Source organism: Aristolochia californica, unplaced genomic scaffold (genome assembly GCF_029961685.1).
Source record: "Aristolochia californica isolate CCGP_79_NKW_82.1479 unplaced genomic scaffold, dmAriCali1.0.hap1 SCAF_11, whole genome shotgun sequence".
Classification (NCBI taxonomy): domain Eukaryota; kingdom Viridiplantae; phylum Streptophyta; class Magnoliopsida; order Piperales; family Aristolochiaceae; genus Aristolochia; species Aristolochia californica.
In genome coordinates, this window is record NW_027181782.1 from 12,029,460 (window position 1) to 12,056,693 (window position 27,234).

At 40.2% G+C, this 27,234-nt stretch overlaps 2 protein-coding genes across 2 annotated transcripts; both read left to right on the forward strand.

Moving 5' to 3' along the window:
- The first annotated feature begins 1,875 nt into the window (after positions 1-1,875).
- On the forward strand, positions 1,876-5,548 carry LOC137944611 (S-adenosylmethionine synthase 3). Its single transcript, XM_068790305.1, has 2 exons — positions 1,876-2,077; positions 3,881-5,548. Exon 2 carries the CDS (start codon positions 3,881-3,883, stop codon positions 5,054-5,056), a length of 1,176 nt encoding a protein of 391 aa, XP_068646406.1. The 5' UTR covers positions 1,876-2,077; the 3' UTR covers positions 5,057-5,548.
- Positions 5,549-15,150: 9,602 nt separating this feature from the next.
- On the forward strand, positions 15,151-15,798 carry LOC137943624 (uncharacterized). The gene has a single exon (XM_068789080.1). The coding sequence runs from the start codon at positions 15,151-15,153 to the stop codon at positions 15,796-15,798; it is 648 nt and encodes a 215-aa protein (XP_068645181.1).
- The last annotated feature ends 11,436 nt before the right edge of the window (positions 15,799-27,234 follow it).

Consider the following 27,234-nt stretch of genomic DNA (forward strand, 5'->3'; position numbering starts at 1 on the left):
AATTTATTTTGTTTTCTTTTGAGTTTTTTTTTTTTTTTTTTTTTTTGTCTCATAGAAGGAAGTTGTATTTTCATGCTTCATTATTACCTAATTTAGCCAATAATGCTAGAGTCTCAATGCACCATTTACTTATGTATTTTCTTTTGTTGTCACCTAAAATTTGAATCTTAATGCCACACCATTACCCAATTTAGTCAGTGATGCTAGAGTCTTAATGCACCATTTATTTTTTCTGTGTTTTCTTTTGTTGTCTCTTATAAGGAAGTTGTATCTTAATGTTATTGTATATATATATATATAAGAGATTGTTATTATTTTCTTGAAAAATCTTATATGACCCTACATGCATGAGTCCTAAGTCCACCTTTGAAACAAATCATAGAAATTACTTAACTCTCAATCAGGTGACATACATAATCCAAAGTCTTTAACATTATTGGACCCATTGGGCTTACCAATTGTTGAGTGCATACAAAATTTGAAATAAATATACCATGTTTACTTACTATGCAACTAATTTAAACTATGACGTTGGAACCTTAATGTGCCATGTTTTCTTTTATTATCTCCTAGAAGTTGTATCTTTAATTCTTCACCATTACTCAATTTAACTAGTGATGCTATACACAATGTATTTCTTCTGCGTTTTCTTCCTAGAAGGAAGTCGTATCTTAATGCTACATTGTTACCCAAGTTAACCAGTGAAGATAGAATCTCAATGCACTATTTATTTCTTGTGTACTCTTTTGTAGTCATCTAGAAGTCGAATCTTAATGCTACACCATTACCAATTTAGCCAACAATGCTAGAGTCTCAATGTAACATTTATCATGATTATTTTGAGTTTTCTTTTGTTGTCTTCTAGAAGGAAGTTGTGCCTTAATGCTATACCATTTAAAATAAAAGATTGTTATTGTTTTCTTGAAAAAAACTTATTTAACTCTACATGCATGAGTCTTGAATCCACCTTTGAAACACTCAATCACATAAATTATGTAGCTCTGAGTCGTGTGACATACTTAGAGTCCAAGTCTTTAACATTATTAGACCCACACTACATACCAAAAGTTGAGTGCATACCAAATTTGAAATAAATATACCATGTTCACTTACTATACAACTAATTTAAAACTATAATGTTCGAGTCTTAACGTGCCATATTTTCTTTTGTTGTTTCCTAGAAGTCATATCTTAATGTTTCATCATTACCCAATTTAGCTAGTGATGTTAGAGTCTCAATATACCATTTATTTCTTCTGTGTTTTCTTATTGTTGTCTCCTAGAAGGAAGTCATATTTTAATATTATATCATTATCCAATTCAGCTAACGATGTTAGAGTCTCAATATACCATTTATTTCTTGTATGTTTTCTTTTGTTGTCACCTAGAAGTCATATCTTAATACTACACCATTACCTAATTTAGTCGGTGATGTTAGAGTCTCAATGTATAATTTATTTCTTCTATGTCTCATAACAATCTACTTAATTTAGTCTTACACCATTTCTAATGGGACACGTGACAATTTGCAGAAGTGACCATATGAATATTGGGAACTAGGATAAGATGCACGGGTACACATAACTCAGACTCAGGAACTTACTCAGTTGAATCGCCCGAGTCTAAGGCAGAACTCAAGACCATCAAGGGGGAATCACCTAAAACAAAATTCCACGCCCTCGAGCCACCTCTGAAGCCTCCAATTCCAGGTTAACCGACCTGAGTTGAAGCTGTGACTCGGAAAACACTTGCTAAGCAAATCTCTACTCGCGGTGGCTGCACTCAACGACGGTGGCTTCAAAATAGAAAGCAGGGTTAAGGGACCTCCGCAACGTCTACCTGGCACCTGCAGACATGACAAATATGGGTCGTTGGGAACCGGTGGCGCAGGAGTGCTGGACAACAACCGAGCGGTTGGTGAAAAGAGGAGCGAGTCAGACGCAATCCCGTCTCCGTTCATTGCATGCCCTCCGAGAGCATTATATAAGTATCTGCTCCTAACCCCAATCTCATATCTCCCATATCCTCTCCTGCCAAATCGTCTGTAACTGACGTGCATCGGTCTCCTTGAACAACCGTGAGTCCTCTCTCGCAAATCTCTGACTTGCCTTTCTTGTTGGTTGTATTCTAGATCCTTTTTGTGGTTGTTTCGGTTGAGATCTGGATCTTGTCTCTGGTGTTTTTTTTTCTAGTGTAGAAATTAATCTGGAATCTTGGTAAATGGGACTTTATCTGTTTGGGTTTTTCGTTGTTGATAAAATGATGATGGGTAATACTGCTACATAGAGTCCGCATTGGCTTTTTCTTTCTGAGCTTGACCGGATCTTGGTTTCTTTCCTTCTTTGATTTAGATTATTATTTGGTCTCCTTTTCTGTTTAGTTCGTTTTCGTATTAGTCGCATTGGGTCCGATTAGCTCTGAGATCTGGTTTTCTAGATCTCACATGAGAATAGTAGGCGCGTCTTTACTATGGCTTATATTTTAATATTATATGGTAGAAAGTTTACTGTCGCCAGATTCGAACGTTCGATTGTTTTTCTTTTGATTGTCTCGTCCTTTTGATAATGTTGTGGATATGCGATCCTCTTGGACAGTCGCCATTGTCACTCTTTTGTTCTGTCTTTTGCTGTTGGAGTTCTAAACTGTTGGGACGATAATGTCACATTGCTTCGTCTCTTTGATCTTTAGAGTTAGAACTTACCCAAATCTTAGTTTTTGTTCGATGCTGAAATTGCTAGAATTGAATCTGTCAAGATTTCTTTGCGTCATTTTTTTTGTACAGTTAATCCAGTCTTATATTAGTTTCAACTTTGGCTGAGAACTTATTTTATTTGGAGGTAACTGTTTTCCTTGATAGGGGAAAATTTGAGAGGGTGTCCCGTTCACTAGATCTTGGGATGTCCTTTTTTATGGTCTATTCTTTTGTTTGTGGTAGTCAGTTTATGCATATTCTTGAACTGCTAATTTGTAGAACCTACTAGATGGTTCCTTTAATTGTTTGGCCCCAAAAAGGGAAAAGACCGAACATGCAGATCTAGACTGTTGATTTTCTTTATTTCAATATTTATAGATGCAGTTAAAAAAATGTTTTGACTTGTCACTGTTCTCTTGTCTAATGGCTTTTCTTAATTGATTAATGGTGGTTTTTAGGTTTGAGCAAAGTTTACTATCAGTTGTGATTTATTTTATTCAAGAATTGACATCTTTTATCCCACTACCTATTTTCCTATGATTTTTAATCAATGGAACGCTGTATTTAATGGAGATGGTGTTTTACTGGTTGAAGATTGATGCTGGTGACATAAAACCTGGCCTTATAAACCTGCTTAATATGTGATAGCTGGCAGAAGTTTCTTTTAAGCATCCTAGAGTTATTTGTTGTGTGGGAATTGGTATAATAAGCTGCTTGGTCTTTAGAGAGCTTTAAGTATGGAAATTCTCATACTTCTCTCATATTTGGATAGGAAATTTGGTTTTTCTCTTTTCTTTTCTATGCATGTTAATCTGTCTCCAATCCTACATCACAGTCTTCTTCACAAGATTGTAAACTTTTGTTGGACTATCCTTTAGCAAAGACATCCTACTGAATCTAATTTGATAACCACTATTCATACAATGTGTTTTCAAAGTTGAATGAGTTACTTTATGTGTTAATCGGAAGCTTATTGTCTAAGTGTCTATCTTGGTTACTATTTGACTGACTAGTTCCAAAGTCATGTAAAACATACACACCTGATGAGGCAGAAAGGAGGATGTTCATGTAGTAGATTTCAAGAAGAGATATTTATCGGATGATATGGTGGTAATGATGATAATAATTTGTCTATTATCTACTTTTACCTTGATGCTTCTAAAACATTTTAATTTGTTTTCTGCACAGATGGACACCTTTTTGTTCACATCAGAGTCTGTAAATGAGGGTCACCCTGACAAGCTCTGTGACCAAGTCTCAGATGCTATCCTCGATGCATGCCTTGAACAAGACCCTGAAAGCAAGGTTGCCTGTGAGACATGCACCAAGACAAACATGGTCATGGTCTTTGGTGAGATAACGACCAAGGCCCAGGTCGACTATGAGAAAATTGTGCGTGACACCTGCCGTAACATTGGATTTGTGTCTGAGGATGTTGGTCTTGATGCTGACAAGTGCAAGGTCCTCGTCTTCATTGAACAACAGAGCCCTGACATTGCCCAGGGTGTACATGGCCACCTCACTAGGAAACCTGAGGAGATTGGGGCTGGTGATCAGGGTCACATGTTTGGCTATGCCACAGATGAGACCCCTGAATTGATGCCTCTCACCCATGTTCTAGCAACCAAACTTGGGGCTACGCTGACGGAGGTTCGCAAGAATGGGATCTGCCCCTGGGTTCGTCCGGATGGAAAGACCCAGGTTACTGTTGAGTACCAGAATGAGGGTGGAGCAATGGTTCCCATTAGAGTTCACACCATCCTTATTTCAACACAACATGATGAGTCAATCACCAATGAACAGATTGCCGAGGACTTGATGGAACATGTGATCAAGCCTGTTGTCCCTGCTAAATACCTTGACGAAGGCACCATCTTCCACCTCAACCCATCAGGACGGTTTGTCATTGGCGGGCCTCATGGTGATGCTGGACTCACTGGGCGCAAGATCATTATTGACACCTATGGAGGATGGGGTGCCCATGGAGGAGGTGCTTTCTCTGGTAAGGACCCAACCAAGGTTGACCGGAGCGGTGCCTACATTGTGAGGCAGGCTGCAAAAAGTATTGTTGCTTCAGGTCTTGCGAGGCGCTGCATTGTGCAGGTGTCCTACGCCATTGGAGTGCCGGAGCCACTGTCCGTGTTTCTTGACACATACAAGACAGGGAAGATCCCGGACAAGGAAATTCTTGATCTGATCAAGGAAAACTTTGATTTCAGGCCAGGGATGATGGCCATCAACTTGGACCTGAAGAGAGGAGGAAACTACCGATTCCAGAAAACTGCAGCTTATGGGCATTTTGGACGTGATGACCCTGATTTCACCTGGGAGACTGTGAAGCACCTCAAGTGGGACAAGGCTTAAGGAACCATGTGATAAGGCCTGTTAAGTCCCCTCTTGGCGGTTATTATTATTATTTGTTCTTCTTTAATTCTTCTATATACAAAGGGAAGGAGAAAGACAGAAGTAACTCTCTATTTGAGACTTATCCTTTGGTCATCATCAGCTACTTTTTTGGGGAGTTACAGAATTTTAGTAGGAAAGGTTGGACATGATGTTGAAGGTTGTTATAACTGATGCCGTTGCTCCCTCTCTCTCTTTCTTCTATGTAGAATTTTCCTTCCTGTCTTTTTGTCTTTTGAGTATTGAAATTGTTTTCTGCCATCAGCCAACCATCTTTGGCTGGATTGGTCTGAGTTTCGTCATTATTTCATTTCCCATATAGTATTGAGGGAAAGAAGATGATTATCCAATTATGTAATTTTGGGAACAGGAGATGGAGCTTTTTTTAAGCTTGTGGTATTGAACTCGTGTCATTCCAGCAAATTAGACAAATAAACAGGGTCATTCTGTAAAGTGAGCAGGTACATTTCTTAGTGCATAGAGAGGAGGCAGGGGGAGGGGGGGGGGGGGGGGGGGGGGGGGGGGGGGGTGAACGGACCTTTCCTCTCTCTCTCTCTCTCTCTCTCTCTCTCTGATTATTTAATTAAGTAAAACTTTTATTATATTAAATCAAACGGTAAATGAACTAAGTAAAATTGACACTTTACTGGTCTCTATACAGAGAGAGAGAGGCCAGCAGATTTTTTTGTTTTTTTTTTAGGGAGAGAGATGACATGATTGTAAATAAGTCATTTCATAAAGATGACACAATTTATATTTGGAAGTGGCTGATTTGTGAAAGATGTTCTAAAGATCATGATTTGGTGGAAAATTTGATTATTATTTTTGTAAGAAAGATATGATTTTTTGGCCAGCCAAGAGTTTCCTTAATTCAATAATTGATTCCCGGTTGAAATTGGAAGATTGGGCTTGGATTCGTCCTTAAGCCAAGTTGGTTCAAGTTGACACTTGGGTTCTTTGATTTGGTTCGGTTAGGCTTGAACATTACTTTCTCCCTTCATCCTTTACAAATTTTACTAGCCTCCCATGGGTGAAGAACATATTGGACATAAGAACGATGTTCTTAGGATTAACACCATACCCTTAAGAGGGGTATCTAATTGTTTGAGCTGGTACAAAACAATTAAAAAGGTTTCTTATTACCCAAGACCTACTAGGTCACCTTACCAAGCTCGGACCACCTATTGATGAAGAAGATAACACTTATAATTAAGTGGTTGGAAAATGATACCTTGGTAGTTAGTTGGCTCATCAATAAATATGGAAGAACAAGTAGCCAACAATACAGTCCATCTGGATACAACCAAACAGGTTTGGGATACATGTATCAAATTGTACTCTATCTCTGATAACCTACAAAGGCCATTTGTTATCCTCTAAAGTATGTTGAATACTAAATAAGGAAAAAATATACATGAGTACTTGGCAAAATTCGAAGGTCTTCTTCAAGAATGGAAGCTAGCTTAGCCTGGCTCTTCTGATATTTCTATTCAAGACAAATAGAAGGAAGCCTTAGCAATGACTATCTGTTTAGCAAGTATTAAGCCATATCTTGATGTACTTAAAACTTAACTCCTTAGCTCCTCCACTATTCCCACATTTGATGATGCATAATGTACCACCTTACTCCGCATTCCAGACTCGTCTTCCCCCTCTCCTACTGAACTATCATCAACTATGTACTCCGATAACAGGGGCACACCAACCAACTGATTCCGAGGCCGAGGCCGTGGCAGAAATTATAAAGGAGGTCGAGGAAGAGGTGGAAGGATTGGTGTCTCCAGAATAGATAACAAGGAATGCACTCATTGTGAGAGGCATGGCCACACCATTGAACATTGTTGGAAACTCCATGGCAAGCCTGAATCGTCGATGACTACTCAAGCCTCAATTAGTGGCGCAAAGCAGGACAAGTCTACACCACCGTCAGACACAAAGACCCTCACTGATGATGAGTATGACCTCTTCTAGAGAATGAAAACTTGGATGGTCTCTTCTCCAAGCTCCTCCACCACTACTATTGCCACCACCACTTCAGGTAAGCTCTCTGCCACTACCTCCTCTTCATCCTAGATTATTGACTCAAGGGCCTTTGAGCATCTCACAGGTTACAAAGGTCTACTCCACTTTATCTCTCCTTGTTTTTCTAATAAATTTGTTACCATAGTTGATGGATCCCGAACTAAAGTCTCAGGAAAGGATCCACCTCTATTACGCCATCACTATCGCTTACAAATATCCTCTTTATTCCTACATTTCCCTTGAACCTCTTATATGTTAATCAGCTTACTAAACATTCAATTGCTCCATCACCTTCTCACACACAAACTGTGTATTTTAGGATCTTACAATGAAGCAATCTCTTCACCTTCGCTTTCCAACATTTAAAATATTATCCAATTTAAATTGTGAAGTGTGTCAACTGAGCAAACACTAGAGGACCACATATTCTCCTCGGCATGAACTTAAAGGTGTCGCTCCCTCTTCTTTGATCCACACAGATGTATGGGGACCTTTGAGCGTCTCAAACATTTCCCGAGTTAAGTACTTTATTACCTTTATTGATTATTTTACTCGTGTCATATGAATATTTATTTTTAAAGAGAGATATGAAATTTTATCCATCTTTAAGTCCTTTCATGCTATGGTGGTCACTCAATTTGGTAAAAAAATAAAAGAACTTCACTCTGATAATGCCAAAGAAAATCTCTCTAGCGGCCTTCTCTTTTTTTTCCAAGAAAATGGCATTATCCATCAAAAGTCTTGTGTCTATACCCCTCAACAAAACAGCGAATCAGAATAGAAGAACCGTCATCTACTAGAGGTAGCTCGTGGCTTGTTATACACCATGAAAGTACAATACTTCTATTAGCCAGATGTCATACTTACTGCGAGTTTCTTATTAATAGGCTGCCATCATCCGTTCTCGGTCATAAATCCCCATACTAGTTATTATTTCTCAATGAAGATGTTAAGCACCTAGCCAATACATCCCAAAAGACCGGCCTGTTAGGAGCGGAAGGCATAGGTACTTAACCCTTGGACCATAACAATACACCCACCTTCACGAGCCGACGACCACGACAGCCAGGATTAACACATGCAGCCGCCAGCCAAGATTAATCACATGCAGCTATCAGAACGCCTGGGATTAACACACACAGACGCCCCACGCGGGAGTCGAACTCGGGACGTAGCACCAGTTCTGATCCCAAATGTTAAGCACCTAGCCAATACATCCCAAAAGACCTGCCTATTAGGAGTGGAAAGCATAGGTTCTTAACCCCAAGACCATAATAGAGGACCCTTGTTCGCTTCCCTTTAAAGTTTTTGGGTGTACATGTTTTGTTCATATTACATCACCACATCGAAGTAAACTTGATCCAAAATCTATCAAGTGTACCTTCTTAGGATACTCTCGTACATAAAAGGGATATGTTTTCTATAATCCTACTCTCCAAAAGTAACTTGTGTCTAGGGACGTGACCCTTTTTTAAAGACACTTCATACTACTCTGAAAATGTTCCTTCAGGTCTCTCCTCTGTACAAGCCTCTCCTCGACCAGTTGTGCCCCTTGTTGTGGATACGCTTCAACCCCCTGAAGCATTGGACGACACCATGCATGTGGAGTTTATGGATCCCATAGAGGCAAGTCCATCTCCTCTAGTTACATTTGGACCACAATAAGATACTCGACATACCGCCTTAAGGAAAGAACCCAGAACTTGCATTAGGCCCTCTACTTCTCACCCCATATCCAATTTTGTGTTTCATCATCATTTGTCTTCTTCATGTTGTCAATTTATTGCATCTATCTCCTCCATCTTTGTATCATAGTCCTATTAGGAGGCTCTGAGGCAGGATAGAAAGCGGCAATGGAAGAAGAAACGCATGCACTATATGAGAATCAGACATGGGCTCTAGTTCCCCTTCCTTTAGGATAAAAACCCATAGGTTGTAAGTGGGTATATACAGTTAAACATAAACCAGATGGATCAGTTGCTCGCCTTAAGGCACCCTTCGTTGCCCAATGCTATACTCAGTGTTATGGGATCGATTATGAAGAAACATTCTTTTTAGTGGCCAAATTGAACTCGGTACGTATATTATTATCCCTTGCTGCTAATTCCTCCTGGTCGGTCTATCAACTTGATGTGAAAAATGCTTTCCCGAATGGGGATATTAAAGAAGTGTTGAATGAAGAACGAAATTAAGAACAAACGAGACAAAATTTACGGTGGTTCAGCTAAGCCTACGTCCACCGGAGCGACAGGGATAATTTTCAATAATGATAATCAAGGTTACATAATCTTTATATAATATTAAACCCTAGAGGTATTTGTGTCAAAAAGACACAAATACCCCTGCACAATAATATCCCCAACCTTATAGTATATGAGCCATATGCTCAACAATCTCCACCTTGGCGAATATTCACCCCTTCATAAAAGAAAGAATAACTTAAGGACTCCACTTGGAACAATAGGCTGGGGGCCGTCTATCATCTAGCAACTGGAGACATTTATCAAGTCCAAGTAGTGTTTGAAATTATCTGTAATAACAGGATTTGTCAACATGTCTGCTGCATTCTCAGAAGTATGAACTTTTTCAAGCAGTAGTTCACCTAATAAAACCAATTCCCTGATCCTGCATGATACACCTGGTTCTTTGCCAAATAAATGGCACTTTGATTGTCACAATGCAATTGAACTCCACCTTGCTGAACATCCAACTCCTTGACCAATCTTGTAAGCCATAAAGCCTCCTTGGATGCCTTAGCTACTGTCATATACTCTGATTCAGTAGTAGATAGTGCAACTATAGACTGTACCATGGACTTCCAACAAATAGGTCCTCCCACAAGAGTAAATACATAACCTGTGGTATACCTCCTGTCATCCAAGTCCCCTGCATAGTCTACATCCACAAATCCCATAACTAAAGGAACACTCTGTTGTCTGCTGAACATGATGCCATAGTCTGTAGTACCCCTCAAGTATCTAAAGATCCACTTGACTGCATCCCAATGTTGTCGACCCGGATTTGAAAGAAACTTGCTAACCACGCTGACAGCTTGTGCCAAATTTGGTTTCGTACAAACCATTGCATACATCAAACACCCCACTGCACTGGCATATGAGACATTTGACATATCATGAACTTCATCATCTATCTTTGGGCACTGAGAGGTAGACAATCTAAAATGATTTGCCAAAGGTGTACTTACTGGTTTTGAATTACCCATGTTGAACCTGTCCAACACCTTCTCAGCATAGCTATGCTGAGATAGTCATAATCTCCTTGAAGCTCTATCCTTGCGAATCTCCATCCCAAGAATCTTCTTGGCCGCTCCCAAATATTTCATGTCAAATTCTTTGTTCAGCAAAGTCTTCAACTTGTTGATGTCACTCATATTTTTTGCAGCAATCAACATATTATCCACATAAAGTAGCAGAAAAATAAAAGAATCATCATCAGCGCTTTTTACATAAACATAATAATCATACTCACATCTCTTGTAGCCAATCTGGATCGTGTAAGAATCAAATCGCTTGTACCACTGCCTCGGAGACTACTTTAGCCCATAAAGTGATTTCTTCAAATTACAGACCAAATGTTCCTATCCAGGGTGACTAAACTCTTCTAGTTGTACCATGTAAATTTGTGCCTCCAAGTAACCATGAAAGAAAACTGTTTTTACATCCATTTGCTCCAACTGCATGTCCAAATGTGCTACTAATGCCAACACTGCCCTGATGGAGGTGTGTCTGACCATAGGAGAAAAGACCTCATCATAGTCAACTCCTTTCTTCTGTGAGTAACCCTTTGCTACCAGACAAGCCTTGAATTTTCCCCCCTCCTTTTCTGATACTGCTTATTTCTTCTTATAGACCCACTTGCACCCTATCACTCTCTTCCCCTTGGGAAGCTCCACCAACTCCCATTATGCAGAGACTCCATCTCCTCGACCATAACACCCATCCATCTATTTTTCTCCTGGCTTTGTACTGACTCCTAAAAAGTAGTTGGATCCCCGCTACTGGTAATATGCGTATAAGAAACCAAATCTTTAAAACCATACCTGGTAGGTGGCTTGATAATACGTTTAGGTTTGTCTGTGGCGATACGGTGATGCTGCTGATCACCTGAGCTAGAACTTTCTGTAGGTTTAGTATCCTTTTCTCTACCATGGTTCTCTAGCTCCACATGTTCATTGGTGCTGTAATTTTCTGGCATCTATTTCTCTTCTTCCTGAGTATGCTACAACATGGTTATTTTTATCAAAAACCACATATCTACTGATCACCATCTTGTTTGCCTTCAACTCTCAGAACTTGAAGCCTTTAACCCCTTTCTGATAGACCAGAAAGATACATTGTCTAGACTTCGCATCAAATTTCGACCTCTCCTCACTAGAAACATGTACATAGGTTGGACAACCAAACATTCTCAAACCAGAGTAGTCTACCTCACTGCTTGTCCACACCTCCTCTGATACTTTCCCATCTAGTGTTGCTCTAAGTGATTTGTTAATTAAGAAACATGTCATATTCACTGCTTCAGCCCAAAAGTTCTTTGCAAGTCATGCATTCAACTTGAGACATCGAGCGTTTTTCAGCTATAGTTCTGTTCAATCTTTCCGCCACACCGTTCTATTGTGGTACCTTGCGTATTGTGAAGTGTCTCTTAATTCCATGTTGCTCACACAACTCCTTGAACTTTGAGTCTTTGTACTCAGTACCATTGTCTGATTGGACACATTTAATCTTCCTCCCTATCTGGTTCTCTACTTCAACTTTCCACAACTTAAACTTGACAAACGTTTCTGACTTGTGTTGCATGAAGTACACCCAAAATTTTCGTGAGTAGTCATCAAAAAGGTCACAAAATACATGTGTACTCCTCGGGATGCTACTGTTACTGGCCCCCAAACATCTGAGTGAACGTAGTCTAGAATCCCCTCCGTCTTGTGTGTGCCTTGAACTGCACCTTATTTTGTTTCCCAAGAACACAAAACTTCCAGAAATCAAGCTTGCATGTTTTGATACCCTTCAATAGATTTCTCTTATGAAGCTCCATCATCCCACACACTCCCATATGACCTAACCGCATATGCCATAAGACTGTATAGTCTGACTCAGACTCTACAACTACAACTCCACCTACAATTGTGGTACCTTACAATGTATAGATATTGCCAAATATTTTTTATCCCTTCATCACTGTTAAGACACCTTTACTAACTTTCATTATTCCACTTTCAGACTTGTAACTATATCCGTTACAGTCTTAAGTGGCCAATGAAATCAGATTCTTTCTTAAATCAGGTATGTATTTAACATCACACAACATTCTAATCACGCCATCAAATATTTTAATTGTATACTCCCTATTCCAACAATTTTGCATGAAGCATCATTACCCATCATAACAGAACCAGAGTTTACTAACCTATAGGTATGAGACCAATCTTTATTTGGTGTCATGTGATAAGAGCATACCAAATCCAGAATCCAAGAATCTCTTAGATGATCTGAACTGGATGAGACAGAAAGCATATCCCCGTCACCACTTTCTCAGTCTTCTTCTTCCACTACATTTGCAAACTTTGATGGACCCTTTCTGCTCTCTGCGTTCCCTTTCTTTTTCTCTAGACAATCCCATTTTATGTGCCCCTCTTTCCCGCACTTAAAACACGTGATGTCTTTCCTCTTCTTGGATTTAGACCGAGATTTGTTCTTTCTCAATCCACTCCGAGACTTGTTTCTTCCACATTCCTAGTTACCCTTCACCACAAGTCCTTCACCTTGTGAAGTTTCATCACTGGCTTTCTTCCTCTGATGAAAGCCTAATAGAGCACTTGTGATTTCCTCTAATTCAAGAGTTTCTTTTCCCCACATCAAAGTCGTAACCAAATTTTCATACGTAGGAGAATTCGATAGGGAATTCAGCAACATTAACGTTTTGTCTTCGTCTTCGAACTTCACATCAACCCGCCTCAAATCACTAATGAGCTGATTGAAAACGTTGATATGCTGGCTCAGATCCGAGCCCTTTGTCATCTTAAGACCGTACATTTTCTGGTTAAGATAGAGCTTGTTCGTCAACAACTTAGACATATACTGACTTTCCAGTTTCAACCAAACTACCGCCGGTGATTCCTTATCCATGACGTGATACATCACATCATCAGCCAAACAAAGCCTAATAGTCGCCACAACCTTCATTTCCATTTCTTTCCAATCCATGTCATTTATTCCTACCAGTTGTTTTCCGTACAGTGCATTCAACATGCCCTGCAATACTAACAGGTCTTTCACCTTCCTCTGCCATAATCCAAAATTCCCAATGCCGCTGAATTTTATCATATCAAACTTGGCAGAAAAAACCCCAGTCATCATAGCCTGACTTGTTCTCTACAAGTCGTCAAAGGTGCACAACGTGCAATTGCAACCCTCGAAATGCGCCAACACACCTCGTTAGAAAAAAATTCTGACATGCCAAATGTCAGGTTAGACGTGTCGTGCATCAGAGTCTAGTTTTCTCCTCCGCAACGAGAGCAATGAAAAAAAAAAAATTACGGTCGTCCCGCGCTATGACGACCGTCGTCGTTCGTTCGCAGCGAACTCACAACGGCCATGTGCCTCCCGTCGTCTCCAGCTGCCTGTCGCCTCCCATCGTCTGCGACAGCGATGACGGGAGGGAGTGGTTCACGGTCCCGTCACCGGCAGAAAGACCCATCTTCGACGATTTCTCACAGGCTGCTATCGGACTACGCTTTTTCATTGACGATTTCGCTCAGCAGACCCGCGTTCTCCGTCGCCGCCCGTCGTTTCCATCGTTGTCCCCGGTAGCGACTCCGTAGGGTTGTCCGTCGTCCTCCTGCGAAGCTTCTCCCTCTTCAGACGAATTCTCACCGACAACGGGATTAAGCCGAGAAATCGAAACGTGGTCGTCTCACTGCGACCCCGCCTTCTCTGCGACCTCGTATCACTGTCGCCCCGCCGTCTTCGTCGTTATTAGAATATTATTTTTTATTATTTTGTAATATTTATATTTTTACCCTTTTACCCTTAGTCATTGTATTTAACCCTAACTTGTAAAATGTAAAGTTAGGAAACAGATATCAAATTTGATTTTTCACTGTTCGTCTTCCCGACTTCGCGTTCCCGACGACAGAGCTCAACGGCTCTTTTCCGTTTGAGATTTCAATATGGTATCTGAGCGATCAATCCTCATTCTCTGATTATCTCCGGACGACGGACCTCTACTCGTCCCTTTCCCCAAAAAATTTGGCGACTGGCTTCGGCCATCGGTTTTCCAGCAGCGGCTCACTCCATTGGTTATTTTTCCGTCTGGTTTTCCAGCAGTGGCTCACTCCGTCTCTGATTTTTCTGTCCTCGTTACCGAGAGGACGGATTTCGGCGAAGATTTCCGGCCTTCGGCGATCTATTTTCGGCCTTCGGCATTCTGTAGCGGCTGATTTCTCCCTCCGTTGGCTCCATTGGTTATCTCCCGGCAAAAGAGGTTAGCTTTCACACCTCTTCTAATTTTTTTTCTCTTCGTTTGGTTCCGCTGCCGATTCGATTTCCTGTCTGGGCGTTTCCGTTCTTGAGGAGATACGGAACTGTTGGCAGTGGTACTGGTAGTGGTCGATTGAATTTTTTTGAGGCGCTACCTAATTGGCTGGGAAAATATTTGGTTGGATCTTTTAAAAAAAATTTCTGGCTGGTCGCGAAGGTCCTTTTCCGCGCAGCATTCACGGTTGGCCTTGGGAAAAATATTTGGTTGGATCTATTGGTTGGCCGATTTGTGTTAAGATTTTTGTTGGATTGGTGAATTTTGGTGGACTGCTTCGGTCAGCGCTCCATGGAGTCTTACTCATCGACGACTGCTCCTGATTCTGGTCGTCGAACCAGTGCGTCTCGTTCCATTTTTGAAGAACCATCGAACTCATATTATATTCACCACTCGGATAGCTCCAGGCAAGTTCTTGTCTCGCAGCTGCTCACCAGTGAAAATTACATCAGTTGGAGTCGTGTTGGAGTCGTGCGATGTTGATCGCCTTATCCGTGAAGAACAAAGTGGGTTTTGTGGATGGTTCCATACCTGAACCTCAAAGTGTTGATCCTATTTTGCTTAACTCTTGGACCCGGAATAATAACATGGTCCTCTCTTGGATCCTAAATTCGGTTTCCAAGGAAATCTCTGCGAGTGTTATCTTTGCTACTTCTGCCAGAGAAATTTGGCTCGACCTTCGGGATCATTTTCAACAGCGCAACGGCCCGCGTATTTTTCAGCTTAAACGAGAATTGGTGACCTTGTGTCAAGACAAGGATTCCGTTAGCACTTATTTCACCAAGCTGAAAACCATTTGGGAAGAACTAAGCAATTACTGCCCTAATTGTTCTTGTGGGACATGCTCGTGTGGTGGCGTTAAATATCTTACTGATTTCCACCATATGGAATATACTATGTCCTTCTTAATGGGACTTGATGACTCTTTCTCCCAAGTTCGTGGTCAGCTGCTCCTCATGGATCCGATGCCCCCTATTAATCGTGTTTTTTCTCTGGTTGTTCAAGAGGAACAACAAAGGAAGACATCTCAAGCCTCGGGTTCGCATACTCCCACTGACACGATGGCCTTTACAGTTAAATATGGGAAGCCAAACATTCATAAACCTGGCTCACAGTCCTCTTAGAGATTCCAATCCACTTACAGTGCCCCCCGGAATCCGAATTACAATGCTCCTCGGAATCAGACTTACAGTGCTCCCCGGACTCAGAACAAGGAAAAATATTTTTGTACCCATTGCAAGATTGCTGGTCATACTATCGCTCGTTGTGTCAAGCTTCATGGCTATCCGCCTGGCCCAGCAACCAAAACCCACCAAAATCCTCATGTTGCTGCTCATCAAGTTTCTATTGCTGATGATAGCCAAGGCACCCCTTCTGTTGGAAGCTTTGTTCAGAATCTGGACCCTACTCAATATCAGCAACTCATGTCAATGTTTTCTACACACTTGCATAGCTCAGTAACAGTCACTACTACTCCGACATCTTCTACATCAAACTGCTTGGCAGGTACTTGTTTTTTTGTAACTTTAAATCCTCTAATTTCTTCACCTCAGTCATGGATTGTAGACTCAGGAGCCCTAGACATATCTGCTCTCATGCTCATGTTTTTGTTTCCTTGCATGCTATCCCACACACTACTGTTACTTTGCCCAATAACTCTCAGTTTTTGGTCCACTTTGCTGGTGATATTAAATTGCATTCTCACCTTATGCTTAAAGACGTACTGTTTGTTCCTCAATTCAAATTCAACTTGATCTCTGTTAGTGTTTTAGTTACTAACTCTGGCCTCACAGTAAGTTTTCTTCCTGATTGTTTTGTTATCCAGGATCCTTCCACCCAGAGGACGATTGGCAAGGGTGACAAAATCCAAGATCTCTATGTCTTCCGTGCTCAGAATTTGAATTATGTTTCTCATGCTTTTGTTAACAATATTTCTGCCCATATTTGGCATAATAGGCTAGGACACATTTCTTTTTAGAGACTTGATTTTTTGAAGGATCAATTAAACTGTGATGTAACTAGATTACATAAATCCGATCCTTGTTATATATGTCCTCTCTCTAAATAACGTAGATTATCTTTTGAATCTCATAATCATTTGTCAGCATCTCCCTTTGATCTTGTGCACTGTGATATTTGGGGACCATATCAAACTGTTTCCTATACTGGTCATCGTTTTTTCTTAACTCTTGTCGATGATTTTACTAGATTTACTTGGATTTACCTATTGAAGACTAAATCTGGTGCTGTCTCTGTGATACCGCATTTTTTTAACATGGTTTCTATGCAATTTAATGCCAAAATTAAGGTTTTTCGATCTGATAATGCACCTGAGTTATCCTTTGTTGACTTTTTTCAAACTCATGGAGTTTTGCACCAGTTCTCATGTGTTGAAAGGCCTCAGCAAAACTCGATTGTTGAACGTAAACATCAACACCTTTTGAATGTGGCTCGATCGTTGTTTTTTCAATCCCGCATCTCTGTCGCTTTTTGGAATGAGTGTATTCTTAATGCGGCTTTCTTAATTAATCAAACTCCTTCTCCTCTCTTACGCCATAACACCCCCTTCCATTTGCTCTATAACACTTCTCCTGATTATTCCATCTTCCGCGTCTTTGGCTGTTTAGCCTTTGTTTCCACCTTAGCTGCTCATCGCACCAAGTTTCACCCTCGTGCTCAGGTTTGTGTGTTCCTTGGTTATCCAGCTGGTGTGAAAGGTTATAAATTCTATGATGTGGAAACCAAACAAGTTTTTCTTTCCAGAGATGTCGTGTTCCATGAGGAAGTTTTCCCTTTCCATACTATCACACGTTTAGATCAACTTAATGATCCCTTTCCTGATTTAGTTTTGCCTCACTCCTCCCTCCAAGCTCATCCTTTTCCCGACCTCAATTCTTCCCCTATTCCCGCTACCCCCGTTATTTCTGATATTCCAGTTGCTGGTCATCCACCTCACGATCTTCCCACACTTGTTCCTTCCTCATTCGCTGGTGCTCTTCTTCGCACATCTACTAGGAAGACTCATCCACCTCATTACTTACAGGATTATCACTGTAATTTATTTGTTGGTTCTCCTCCATCTGTTCCACTCTCTCAGCCTTATCCAATCTCTAACTCCATCTCTTACCATGCCCTTTCTGATTGCCACAAACACTTTGCACTCAGTCTCTCTTCTCAGGTTGAACCTCAATATTATCATCAAGCAGTGAAGTCTCCTGAATGGAGGTTGGCTATGCGTGACGAGTTGGCCGTTCTGGAAGCAAACCACACCTGGACCGTCACTCCTCTGCCCCCTGATAAACATACCATTGGATGCAAATGGATTTATAAAATCAAACTTAACTCTGATGGTTCTCTTGAGCGCCATAAGGCTCGTTTGGTAGCTAAAGGCTATACCCAACAAGAAGGTTTGGACTTTGTCGACACCTTTTCTTCAATAGCCAAATTAGTAACGGTGAAGGTTCTTCTTGCCCTTGCTGCTTCCCATGGTTGGCATCTTGCTCAACTTGATGTCAATAACGCATTTTTACATGGTGATCTTTTTGAAGAAATCTATATGGATCTCCCTCTTGGCTACCTTCGACAGGGGGAGTCCTCTTCCTCTCACAACAAACTGGTTTGCAAGCTTCACAAGTCCCTTTATGGTCTCAAATAGGCTTTGCGCCAATGGTACTCAAAATTTTCTCACGTTTTAATCACCTTTGGTTTTCTTCAATCAAAATCCGATTACTCTCTTTTCACCAAAGGACATGGCTCCTCCTTTGTCGCCCTCCTGGTTTATGTGGATGATATCATTCTTACTGGCCCTTCATCTAGTGCTATTACTGAGCTCAAACAATTTCTGCATACTCAGTTCAAGCTCAGGGATCTTGGTTGTCTTAAGCACTTCCTTGGTCTTGAAATTGCTCAATCCAAGGTCGGTATTGTGCTTTCTCAACGCCATTATACCTTAAAATTACTTGAAGACTCAGGTTACCTAGCTTGTAAACCCACTAGTATTCCCATGGATCCCAAGCTTCCTTTAACTGCCATTGACGGTGACCTGCTTCCTGATATAACCCACTGCGGCTTGTTGCTAAACTTCTTTACCTTACTTTATCTCGCCCCGACATTACTTTTGCCGTTCACAAGCTCACTCAATTTGTGGCCCAACCCCGCCTTCCTCATCTCTAGGCAGTTCATCACCTGTTTTGTTATCTCAAGACCAGTCCTGGTCAAGGTTTGTTGTTTTCTTCTACTTCTTCCTTGCAGGTACGCGCTTACTCTGATGCTGATTGGGATCATGCCTTGATTCTCGCCGATCTACTACAGGCTTTTGCATCTTCATTGGTGATTCTTTGGCCTCTTGGAAGGCCAAAAAGCAAACCACTGTCTCCCGCTCCGCTGTCGAAGCTGAATATCGAGTTCTTTCTTCCACTGCCAGTGAACTTATTTGGTTACAACAACTTCTTCAAGATTTTCAAGTCAAAGTTGACTCTCCTGCGCTGCTCTACTGCGACAATCAAACTGCAATTCACATTGATTCTAACCCTACATTTCATGAGCGCACCAAACATACTGAGATTGATTGTCATTTTGTTCGTGAACGTGTTACTTCAGGAGTCCTCAAGTTACTTTCCATTCGTTCTCAGTACCAGCTAGCCGACATGTTTGCTAAACCTCTCCCTTCTACCCACCTTTTTTCTTTGTTGTCCAAGATGGCTCTCAAGGACATTTACAAGCCACCTTGAGGGGGAGTATTAGAATATTATTTTTTATTATTTTGTAATATTTATGTTTTTACCCTTTTACCCTTAGTCATTGTATTTAACCCTAACTTGTAATTTTTAAAGTTAGGAAACAGAAATCAAATTTGATTTTTCACTGTTCGTCTTCCCGACTTCGCGTTCCCGACGACAGAGCTCAACGGCTCTTTTCTGTTTGAGATTTCAATAGTCGTCCTCCCCTACATCGTCGCCGAACGCCGAAAAGAAATTTCTCTGCGTCGTTGCCAACCAGAAAAATTTCTTTCGCGTTTCTAGAGTTCCAGAAACAGCAAGTTCACCCGGAAAACCTCCTGAAGCTTTGATACCAATTGTTGAATGAAGAACAAAATTAAGAACGGACGAGACAAAATTTATGATGGTTCGGCTGAGCCTACGTCCATTAGAGCGACATGGATAATTTTCACTAATGATAATCAGGGTTACATAATCTTTATATAATATTAAACCCTAGAGGTATGTGTGTTGAAAAGACACAAATACCCCTATACAATAATACCCCCCAACCTTATAATATATGAGTCATATGCTCAACGAGAAGAAATTTATATTCAACATATGGATTTGTGGTTGAGGAGGAATCGGTATGTCGATTGTGGAAATCATTATGTGGATTGAAATAGTCTCCTCGTGCATGGTTTGATAAATTTAGCCAAGCACTAAAACGGGTTGGGTTTCACCAATTCTCAGTAGATCACTTCATGTTTATTAAAAACACTCTCAAAGGGAAAGTACTTTTGGCAGTCTAGTTGATGATATTGTCTTAACTGCCAATGATTTTGATGGTATTCAGGAAACCAAAAAGAAGATATGTGAAGAATTCAAGTAAAAAAATCTTTGACTACTTAAAATACTTTCTGGGTATTGAGGTGTTATAGTCCAAACATGGGATTATACTATCTTAGAGAAAATATGTCCTTGATCTATTAGAGGAGATATGAATGATGGGGTGTAGACCCATGGATTCAAACACTAAATTATATACATAAGTCAGAGAATTGTGGGAAAACTTATTTATCTTTGTGTAACAAGACCGGATATCTCATATGTAGTAAGTGTAGTAAGTTAATACATGCACAAACCACAACTTACTCATTGGCAAGCATTGGAAATAATATTGCGATATTTGAAAGGAGCTTCAGGAAGAGGGTTTCTCTATAAAAACCATGGTTACTTCAACATAGAAGGGTTCTCAGATGCAGACTGGGCTAAATTGCCAGATGACAGAAAATCCACTTCGGGTTACTGTACAATGGTTGGAGAAAACTTGGTTACATGGAGAAGTGAGAAACAAAATGTGGTTGCAAGGTCCAGTGTAGAAGCATAATATAGGGCCATGGTACACACAGTCATTGAACTTTTATGGATCAGGTCCCTTCTCACTAAACTGCGATTCTATAATAGAACGTCTAGGGATCTATATTGCTATAATCAAGTGGCGATTCATATCACTTCAAATCCAGTCTTCCATGAAAGAAAAAAACACATTGAGGTGGATTGTCACTTTATAAAAAAAATTCCAGACTGGCATATTATCTCTCAAACATATATCCTCACAAGGATAAGTTGCAGACATCCTCGCTAAGCCAGTCACTCCCAAATTTTTGTTCACTATTTTTGTAATTTGAGCATTTAATATATGTTCTCATCCCCAACTTAAGGGGGAGTGTTAGATGATGGGCCCAAGCTCACATGAGTATGGAGAAGGCCCACGCGTCCAAGAGAGGTGGCATGATTATAAATAAGGTGTCATCACAAGGGTGTAATTAGTCAAGGTGAACATGTCTACTTATGTCTTTTCTCAAGTAAAGCTTGTAACCCTAAGGGCATTGTAGGCATTGTAAACTCCTCTAAGAAAACTATAAATAGAGGCCCTTGGCTTGGAGTCGAGCATCAAGCTCTCTCCTCTTCTCCCAATTCGTGGAATCTCTCTCTCCTACCCTAAAGGCTCTCCCTCTCTCTTTTCCTTTCTTTCTTCTCTACCAGAGTTCTGTCTTTGCTCTCCTCCTTTCTTCTCTTGTCTCTTCCTTCTCTTCTCCCTCTCTTGTTTTGCTCGAGGTTCTAATCATGGGGTCCAAAATTCAACAGCTTGGTAGGGTCAACCTACTTGGTTAAATGGGTTTCGACCCAATTCAAGTCTCACAAATGGACAACGGGGCTCGAGGTGGCCTGTTGAACAACTTGGCTGCAATGTGGATGATAAGTTCTAATTTTAGGATTCCATGATGATTAATGAAGAACAATCAATCTTAGGAGAAGAAGAAGTTGAGGAGGAAGACAGAATGGGAAGAGAGGAGAGAAGAAAGAGGGAAAGAGAAGGAAGGTGACGACCTAGAGAACAAGGAAGAGAAGAGTGGAGCTCGTTGAGGAGAGAAAAAGGGAAGAAGAATAGGGTTGTAGACTTTTCCAAACCCTCCCCCCTTAAGTTTTTTTTATAGATGTTGAAGGTACCAATATTACAAGTATACTCTTCACCCTAGTAAGATTGAATAAAAGACAAAAATCATAAACTAATTACATCAATGATACTCCCACTTATTAATATCTTTCAACACTCCTCCTCAAGTTGAGAGGTAATGGAAGTGATCCCACCTTGAAACAAATAACATAGATATAGTAATGATTTCTATTGAAAGATATGGACAAGCATAGGTGTCATTATTGTAAATATCTTATGTTTTTTTTCTTTTCTTCACTCTTTGTAGGGTGAAAGGTATACTTATAATTTATGTACTCTTGATATCTATATATAAAGGCTAAGGGGGAGGGTTGGATATCTTCCACAACCCTAATTCTCTCCATTTCTTCTCTCCTCCACGTGACCATTTGTTTTTCCCTCTTATCTTCTTCTGCTCTCCTTCTCTCCTCTTCTACTTCTTCCTTCTTCACTCCAACGTTATAGGTTAAAGATCTTGATAATATGGAATCCTGAAATCAACATTGTACCAGACCAGTTATTTCAGGAGTCCAGATTTTTTACTCAAATCATGATTCATGAAGGAATCGTTCAGCATGGAGAAGTTGCATGACTAAGATAAGTTTTTTATTATTGTTCCCGGATCTCTGAACAACTTAATACCCCATGGTTTCCTTTGGTCTTATAACAGTTTATTGCTGTTAAGCTGAATCCTTTGACAATGCTTTACTACGGCTAATTTGTTGTTAATCATACGTAGGTATACTTGTTGGTATCCTAGTATTATAATTTGTTGGATACGTTGATAAAGAACAACAATTGCTGCCTCTAAGACCACTGCTACTTTGCTAAATTTGGCTCTCTTTAAGTTGTTGGCTAGAATTTCTGGAACCAGCAGTTGCATGTAACCGAAAGACATCTTGAGCTTGAGGTTGGGAGACAGAAACCGATCCCGGAAGAATTTAGATACTTGCCCAACTATGATCTCATCACCGGCCTCGGCTCTAGGCGTCTTCAGTCCTTCTGGCGTATAAAAATTGCCAGTATTTTCTCGTTCAACCAACAAGCACCCAGAATATGAAAACTATAAGTTCCAATTCCTTAAGCTTCCGCTGAAACAGGAAGCTTGGCTCTGCTCTCACATACTGCTATCTCCCGGACCATCTGTTTCCCGATCGGATTAACATTGCCAGCTATTTTTTTAGCAGCAGCTTTCCGTTGCTGAAATCGGCCGGCCTTCTAAAACTCGCCATCAGAGGAAGAGTAAGAAAACAGCTATATAAGGGGTAGCGGAGACTCTCGGCGGAGTGGTTGCTTCAGCTCGCAAAATCATATGTGCTACAAATCCTCTTCAAGCTGAACCGAGAACCATCCAAGGAGATTTAGTTGTTCAAATAGGAAGGAATGTTGTGCACAGAACGGCCAGCGTGAAATATCCCTCTAGTTCAAAGAAGGTGGAGTGTGCCAGTGGACGCTAACCATTGGGTCTTGGCTCCTTGGTGACACTGTACGTTATTGGCGTTTGAACAGCAGGATACAAAATTTCTGTACGTGATTGGCATTTGCATCATCCCCAGCTTGGAAACGCTGGTATCTCAAAGTGATTGGCGTCGATAGCAGGATATAACAGCTGGAAGATTTATTTCTGGAAGAATGCAGTAGTTGTCCTTCATCATCTGATGGATTTTCTGATCATTCAGGATACAATAGCTTGATGATTTATTTTTGGAAGAATACAATAGCTGTCCTTCATTATCTGACGGATTTCCTTATCATTCAGGATACAACAATTGAAAGATTTATTTTTGGAAGAATACAATAGTTGTCCTTCATTTTCTGACGGATTTCCTGATCATTCCAAACCTGGTATCATTCTGTTAAGATAGCTCTGATATTTCATCAATCTGCTTAACTTGATATTCCGTCAATCTTGAGGTACGCTGTTTTCTGATTTAGTCGATGGTATTCTTAGTCAGATTTAGTCAACACCTTGCTATCCATAGCCACACTATTCCAGCAAACTAATTTGCTATCTCCCGAGCCTGGTATTCTAATATTTCTGGAAGATTTCAGATGACTTCCTTAATCTCAGCAAACTATCAACAGTCTATTTTGAACCAGCATTACTCTATATCACTCATTGTGTCTCATTACCCTTATTGCTGCATATTGGGTACTTTTAATCAAAGCATTTTTGTTGAAGAAGAAAATCCTCAGTTTAACTACATAGAATTATTACTTTCTGACTGGTGTCAACTTGCACTAGGATGGCTCTTAAAAACACCCAAGGCTAAAAAACTTTCTCTATCAAAGAATTTGCACTACTTCAGAAGATAAAGCGTTTGATGGCTTATTCAAACAGCCAAGTCACCTCCAACAAGATTTCTCCTATTGCTGCTACTTCAATAATAGGTATGGTTTTAGCTACTCATCCATCTTGGATCATTGACTCTGGGGCCTTTGAGCACTTGACTAGTAATGGTACCCTTCTAAATTCTATATCTCCTTGTTTACCTGAAAATTTTGCTTTTATAGGTGATGGATCCAAAACCAAGGTACTTGGGGTGGGGCCATATTTGCTACACCTACTCTTCATTTAAAAGATGTCATATTTTTTCCTAAGTTTCTGTTAAACCTTTTATCCGATAGTTAACTCACAAAAAAAAATTAATTGTTCCCTTACATTTTCTTCCACTTCTTGTGTTCTTTAGGATCTGAAGACAAAACAGATTATTGGTAGACATTGTGAAAGAGGGGAGCTCTACTATCTTGATTCACTAGCAGTAATAGCCAATGCTAGTGCTCAACATACAGCCCTTCAATGGCACAATAGGTTAGGACATTCATCCATTCAATCACTCAAACAGATTAATCCTACATTATAGTCCATTTCTAATATCAATTGTCAAGACTATCAAATAAGTAAACACCAGCGGAGTACTTGTTCTCCTCATAGTGAAACCAAAAGTGTTGCCCCATTTGCTTTAGTTTATATTGATATATGGGGCCCTATGAACATCTCAAATGTTTCCTGGTCCAAGTATTTCATTACCTTTGTAGATGATTTTTCTTGGGCTACAAGGTTGTTTTTATTAAAAGAGAGATAAGAAGTCTTACCTCTTTTAAATCTTTTTGTGTCATAGTGTCTACCCACTTCAACACTACCTTAAAGATTCTTCGCTTCGATAATGCTAATGAATATCTATTTATAGACTTCCAATCTTTTTGCTGAGACAAAGACATCATTCACCAAACTTCTTGTATCTACACACCATAACCAAATGGTGTGGCTGAATGAAAAAATAGACACCTTCTTGAGGTTGCTAGTGTTTTCCTCCATCATATGCACGTGCCTCATTTCTACTGGCCTCATGCTATCCTTCAACTTATCTTATTAACAGGTTACCTTCTTTAGTGCTTGGGAACTAGACACCGTATTCTCATTTTTTTTATTGGTGATAAGTTGTTCTCTCTTCCTTTGAGAGTTTTTGGGTGTACCTATTTTGTTCATAATACTTCCCCCCATAGTACTAAATTGGATCCCAGGGGCCAATTAAATGTATTTTTTTTGCGGTACTCTCATACTTAGAAAGGATATGTATGTTACAATTCGTCTCTTCAAAAATTGTTTGTTTCTAGTGATGTCACATTCTTCGAAGACCAACCCTTTTATCAATCCACTGGTGCACCACTTGGTTTTTTCTGCAGCCAATGAGTTTCCAAACCCTATTGTGTGATTGATGACTCAGCAACTCACAATTGTATTGATGAACCTGCACGCCCCGTGAAGCATTGGCCAATACTACACCTATGGAGTCTCCAGATTCCTCTGAGGTAAGCTCTCCTTCTCCTCCCCCTATTTTTGTTCCTCCAATCGATACCCAACCCAATGCTCTTCGGAAAGAACCTAGGGCCTGCACCCGATCTTCTACATCTCACCCCATTGCTCTCTTTTTTTCCACCCAATGGTTATCATCATCTTGTTGTCAGTTTCTCACCTCTATTTCTTCTATTGTTATTCCTCAGTCTTATAAAAAGGCCCTATAGAATCCAGGATAGAAAACAACCATGGATGAAGAGATGACAACCCTTTACGAGATTCAAATATGTCAACTTGTTTTCCAACCATTTTGAAAAATAACCGACAGGTTGTAAGTGGATCTTCACTATCAAACAAAATCCGGATGGCACAATGGCCCGCCTTTATGGTTAAAGTCTATACCCAATGTTATGGGATTAATTATGAGGAAATTTTTTCTCCTATCGCCAAGCTCAACTTAGTGCATCACTTATTATCTCTCCCTAATAATTCTTGATGGCCTGTCTTCATAGCTAGATGTAAAAAATTCTTTCCTCAATGGCGATATTAAGTAGGAAATTTATACGTAGCAACCACTTGGATATGTGGTTGAGGGGGAGTTAGTGTGCTGCCTTAAAAAATCATTATATGGTCTAAAGTAATCTCTGCTGGCCTGGTTTGAAAAGTTTAATCAAACAACGATTCGATTTGGGTTCACAAGGTGCTCTGTGGACCATTCTGTATTTGTCAAACATACTGAGAAATGAATCAATATACTTGTTGTATACATGGATTATTTTGACGGGTAATGATATCAAGAGTATCAGTTAAGTGAAAAATAAGATATGCAATGAATTCAAGAGGAAAGAGTTGGGACTCCTTAAGTACTTTCTCGGTATTGAGGTTTTTTAGTCCAGGCATGGTACTATCCTCTCATAGAGAAAAATATGTATTTGACTTGCTTGAAGCAACAGGAATGATGGGATGTCTCCCTCATGACACCCTATGGAGACAAATACAAAACTATGTGATGGCCTAGGAGAAGAAGTAGAAGCAGGCAAGTACCAAATGCTACTTGGCAAACTTATCTATCTCACTCTGACTAGACCAAATATTTCTTTTGCAGTCAATGTGGTCAGTCAGTAGATGACATAAACCCCAAATGTCTCATTGGCAGGCATTGGAGAGGATTATCAGGTACTTGAAAAAGCCACCAAGACAAGGGCTCTTATATAAGTGTCATGGTCATCTCAATATTGAAATTTTTGCCTGTGCGGATTGGGCCGGATCACCAGATGATAAAAAATCTACTTCAGAATATTGTTCTTTAGTTGGAGGCAACCTTGTTACATGGAAGAGTAAAAAACAAAATGTGGTGGCAAGGTCCAATGCCGAAGCAGAATACAAAGAGATGACACATGTGGTAAGTGGGCTTCTTTGGATTAAATCTCTTCTAACAGAATTGGGATTCCACAAAGAAGACCCTATGAAACTCTATTGTGATAATCAAGCAGAGAGCCACATTGCCTCCAACCCAAGTTTTCATGAGAGAACTAAGCATATCAAGGTGGATTGTCACTTT